Below are 5,181 nucleotides of genomic sequence, written 5' to 3' on the forward strand. Positions count from 1 at the left end.
ACAGACAGACACACACACACACACACACACACACACACACACACACACACACACACACACACACACACAAATTCAAATAGTATAATTACAGATCTAAGACCACATCTAAGCACAGTGGACTGGCAAAACGTTTAGTCTCTACACTGACATGAGGAGAGCAATGCTAGATTTATTTCCTCACCTTTGACCCATGGGGTTATAGATTTCATTGCTCTGGCATCCGCTGATAGTGATGGGGTCAAAATATTGAAAGGAGCGCAGCCCAACACCTGAGATGGCCACCAGAGGAGAGCTGAAGCTCACTATAATGGCTTTTGTCCGGTAGAAAGCCACGCTCAGGTCATGACTCACAGGAATCACCAGTGGATTGTTCCGGCAGCTCAGCCTCCAGTCCCCTACAACCATCCAGCCGTCGCCAAATATACAGCACAAAAATCACCTTCCACACAGTAAAAGGTGTGTTTGAAATGTTATTGAGATTGGGGTGAGACTGACCGAGAGGGTGGGTTTGCTCCTTAGTGTCCACCAGCTGAATAGTAATGTTGTGTTGTCTCTGGTCGATGTCGGCTGTTCCGTCTGCAGCCAGGTGGATAATGACCGCGGCAGCCACCATAGGATGGGCGTAATAGGCCTTTTGGGAGACCAAAAAAAAAAAAAAAAACTCACTGACAGTCAGTTCTATCATTGCTAATTGTGACTTTACCAAGTAACATGTACTCCTGGATCAAAATCTTGTATTGATCAAACACAGCAACAAACTTATTTTTAACCCCAATCTTAGTCCTAACCGTTAACTACTCTAAAATTTTGAGGGAATTTTAGAGGGTTCTAGACCTATTGTCCAGTGTAGTTCCCCTGACTCAACCAGGTATTTGTGATTACTGGAGTTTATAGAAATTGTCCTTACAAAGAGTATTCAACCAGAAAAATGTATATTCACTATAGAAATATCCAATTTCAAATTTGAAAATTGTCTAAAGTTCATACGTTTCCCATGACTATTGGAAACCTGTAGATTGATAAGAAAGCTGTTTCAATTTAAATTAGTTTATAAGAATGTTGTTTCAGGAATATGTACTACTTGGTGAAGTCACATGATCATGTTTATGCACCTGATGTTACATGACATCAATATGTTCAACTGAAACCAAAAAAAGACATTAGCATGGTTAGCCATCTCTTACCTTCAACCAATATTGTGAAATCCAGCTGTGCTGCTGAGACTCCTCACAGGGAAACCAAGCGTACTGAGACACGCCATGTGACAGGTCAAACACCTTTGACTGACAGCTCTGAGCAAACAAACAGAAGAGATATTTACTGTTTTTCTCTTCCTTAGACTCATTGAATGTGGCCAATAAAATTGTGTCGAGTGTGTGTGTATATATGAAGAGTTCAGATGCAAAAGCCTCTAAGTGCCATCTGAAATTTTCTTCTAAAATGAGCATTTTTCTCAGGCTCTTATGTGTAGGTTCAGTAAGCCACACCACTTTATTGGCAATGAACAGGTTCTTTTCTTTGCCATATTTTTAAAGAAACCTCTACATTTATTTAGCAAGGATGTGTCAAATTGATTTGAATTGATTGAATTGATTTTAATTGATTGAATTAGCCTTACAAGTGGCCAGGTTAAAGCCAGTGAAATCCGGGTGAACAGGGTGAACTGACCTACTACTCTCTTGAGAGCAAACCGCAATGAGACCAAAACTGGCCTGAACTCTAGCGACCGCTGAGTTACAGAATTGCTCCCATGAAGACATTTGACTCTCTGTGTGAGAGTGAAGTTTACCAATCATAAAAGTTGGGGTTCTGACTTTAAGGGCAGCTTAGGACATTTTAATCATCAAAAAAAGCTCAAAATGACCTTTTTTTTTTTTTTTCAGGGCAGAGTGAAGAAAATACTTAATTAAATAAACACATAGTGCTTTTCTGAGCAGATTTTTATTTATTGACTTTTTATTTATTATTTATTTGTATTTTTCCTAATTTCCATCAAGTCCCTATTTAGATGGAAAATTCACCCAGTTTTCAAGTAAAAGCCTCTTTCTAATAGACCATTTTAAATAAATGCTGATCTAAATGCCTTTCTTAGTGGTATTTTAACTGAACAGCTAACTCCAAGTCCAAGTCTTCTAAACTCTTCGCCCTTGTTTCACGGTGAATTGCATCGAGTGTATTTCATTTCACTGTAGAATAATGTGAGAACCTCACTGAACCCCCTGAACCCAACTGTGGGGAGACAGTGTTGCAACGCTAGGTGACACTGGAGAGCTGCACGCTTCCTCACAGAGTGAACGGCACTAATTATGTGTTCAATGTTTGTGTATGTGTAACAGCAGCGGGAGCAGATCAGGGCAGCAGTCTCCTATCCCTGCACAATAGACGTCCCCAGGATTTTTGGGGTGGTATGCAGAGGGTATTTTCTGCGCGGTCAGCAGTACAGGTGTGCCGCTAACTCTCTGGCCTTTACGCTGACCTAATTTCCCCTTCAAACATTTATCTCTCCATTTAACATCCATTCAAGTTGAGCTTCAGGGTGCTTCAAAGTTCAAGTTTTTCAAATGAATTTGAACTTCTACAAATGTAATGCAAAAGTAAAAGTACTATAGATAAGATGTTTTCTGTAATTAAGTTCTCATTTGCCTTATTAAAATGAGTTACTATGAGTTTATTACAATGAAATCATTTTTTGTACCTTATTAGCATGTGTGTGTGGGTGTAAATGATCCTAAAATATCACTGATCGAGATATAGCTTTTTAATGTTTTGAATTTGTTGTTATTATTATTCTGTTTTCATTTTAATTGACGTTTTAGTTATGTTGTGTGTTTTTGTAAGTTTTATTAGTTTTTTATTATTTTTAATATGTCCATATAGATTTTATTTCAGTTTTTACTTTTAGTTATTTCAAGTTAAACTAAATAAAAATGATAAATGCTACCCTGGCTACTAGTATTTCAGGTAATGTTTTTTTTTTTTCAAGTAATTAACGTGTTTTTATGGTTTTAGTTACTAAAATGACAAAATAGTATATATGTAAGTATTATAGTTAGATATTAGTTTTTTTTTTTTACTTGGAAATTGGTTATAACATTAAATAAAAGGATAAAATACAAATATTTTTGTGATTTTCATGTAAATTGCACATTTGGATATTTTTTATGGAAAGAAATTCAACATGCTCATAAACAATGACTTTTGCAGTGCAGTAAAATGTATAACAGTTCATTCTTGGCCAGTAATAGTTTTTTTTTTTTTTTTGAATTGAAAACATTTCAGCAGTTGTTCTTACATTTCACATGTACATAATCTTTCTGGACGGAAATGAATTTGTCTCTCGAAGTGGAATCATCTTACAGTTCACAGATCTAGAGGTGATGTAATATTACATGAATTAGACTAAGAGACCGGCAATTCACTTCATTCACTACTCTAAGACAGCTCTGCAGGGAGAGAGCTGACTGGAGCAGGGGGATTCATAACATCTTTTTCATCTCTAAATGCCTTATAAAATTTGAATGAAACCATTACAAAATTAGCCGCAAAACTAGAGAATTCTGATGTAATGCTTAAAAGAGACTTAGAAAGGGAGTATGGGGTGAAAAAATCTCATGAGATTCCTCTCTCTCACGCGCTTTATCGCGCTCTCTCAGCACGCCACAGTAACCTCAGTGACACCGTTCCCTCCATTGAGTCAAGTACACTACTGTACGCAGCCTGTCCTGCAACTCCGTTGGCCGCTGTACCACACAATAAGAGAAGAAGCAATTAGTCATTCTGATACGTTGCTAACATTGATCACCAACTGAAACACTTTAGCCGTTTCCAACTTGAACGAGGCCTTGATTTACATTCATATAAAATACTTGCAAAGAGAAACTCCACACAAAGGTGTATTGGCAAGACTATTCAAAGTCATCGTAACCTATGTGCCACCATTTCCCATTACGAGCCACAATACGCATTTTCTAGCAACAATGAGGTTCAAGCTCAACTGTGAAAAATGGCCATTTCTCAGTGCCATAAATCCTTAGGTTGCGCACAGCGTGATAGGAATAGTTTTGTGACATGATTAATTCAGGAGCTTGCACGATTTCGGGCGCAAGAGACTCGCGCTCCACAAACATCACGAGAGCGGGGAGAGGAGGAGGAGAAGTGGCCAATAAAACTGTAAAATTACAAATGTATCATGTTGAAATATCCAGGGAGTAAAACAACAGTTTTTTTAGACATCCCTCAGAAAGACCCAATTCTTCACTACTTCCATGTGTGAAGGGTTAGAGCAGGGTCTCAAATCTCTCCTTAACAAAATCTGCTTCTCAGCCGTTTATTGCGAAAAACTTAATCGTCGATATAAACATCATATTTTAGATCTGAGATTTTTCTAAAAAGAGCCACTTGTACCTAAAAAATTTGAAATGTTGCCTCGGTAACTAACTGAAAAAAAGTTGAAGCACAAAAATGACTAAACCTGAAATAAATATAAATGAACCTTAAATATAAAAAACTGATAAAAAACCTAAGAAAATTACTAAATATTAAACTCAAATAAAACCAACAAAAATGACAATAGTATAAAAATAATACTAAAATAACACTTACATGATGTCATGAACTTTTCATGGGGTCTTCAACACATCCTACACAACGTATATGCAGATGTGCTGGTATGCTTGTAAAAGTGCTCACCTTTGTCACTGCAGGATATCCAACAGCCACCTCCGCTGGACAGTGTATCTTCTCCTCATTGGACACCTCCACCGCAGTGGCCCACTGATCCAGGAAGCCACTCGGAGTATAGAGACCACAGTCCCTTACGCTCACCTCCCGCTCAAAGTCCTCACACACACCATCACCATCGTAGAAGTAACATAAGCTGGGCTCATCTTCAGAGGAGAGAGGTAGAGATGAACGGGTATGAGAGCAGTATTGAACCACTGCACCAAAAGCCCATTTCAAGTGCTGAGATCAGCAGACTGTTTGAGCTGGAAGCAGTTATTAATGTCCTTAACTTTATTTCAGCGGTTCTTGGACAGTTTAAGGTGGCGGACGATTTCAGTAGTGAAACAATGGCAGACCACCTAAAACACTCTACCCATCAACCTTAAAGCAATTATCTATAATACATACATATATATATATATATATATATATATATACACACACACACACATGTCTGTG

The 5,181-nt window shown here is 37.8% G+C and overlaps 1 protein-coding gene across 2 annotated transcripts in view; it reads right to left on the minus strand.

Moving 5' to 3' along the window:
• Positions 1-5,181, minus strand: part of LOC107665047 (pappalysin-1-like) — an 85,031-nt gene that overhangs the window by 31,724 nt on the left and 48,126 nt on the right. For both annotated transcript variants that reach the window (XM_016455791.1, XM_016455790.1), the window contains exons 10-13: positions 4,690-4,886; positions 1,185-1,292; positions 496-631; positions 182-395 (exon numbers count right to left, since the gene is read on the minus strand). In XM_016455791.1, coding sequence (XP_016311277.1) covers positions 182-395; positions 496-631; positions 1,185-1,292; positions 4,690-4,886 — 655 coding nt within the window. The remainder of the gene's footprint in view (positions 1-181; positions 396-495; positions 632-1,184; positions 1,293-4,689; positions 4,887-5,181) is intronic.

The sequence above is a fragment of the Sinocyclocheilus anshuiensis genome, unplaced genomic scaffold (assembly GCF_001515605.1).
Source record: "Sinocyclocheilus anshuiensis isolate Anshui unplaced genomic scaffold, SAMN03320099.WGS_v1.1 scaffold399, whole genome shotgun sequence".
Classification (NCBI taxonomy): Eukaryota; Metazoa; Chordata; class Actinopteri; order Cypriniformes; family Cyprinidae; genus Sinocyclocheilus; species Sinocyclocheilus anshuiensis.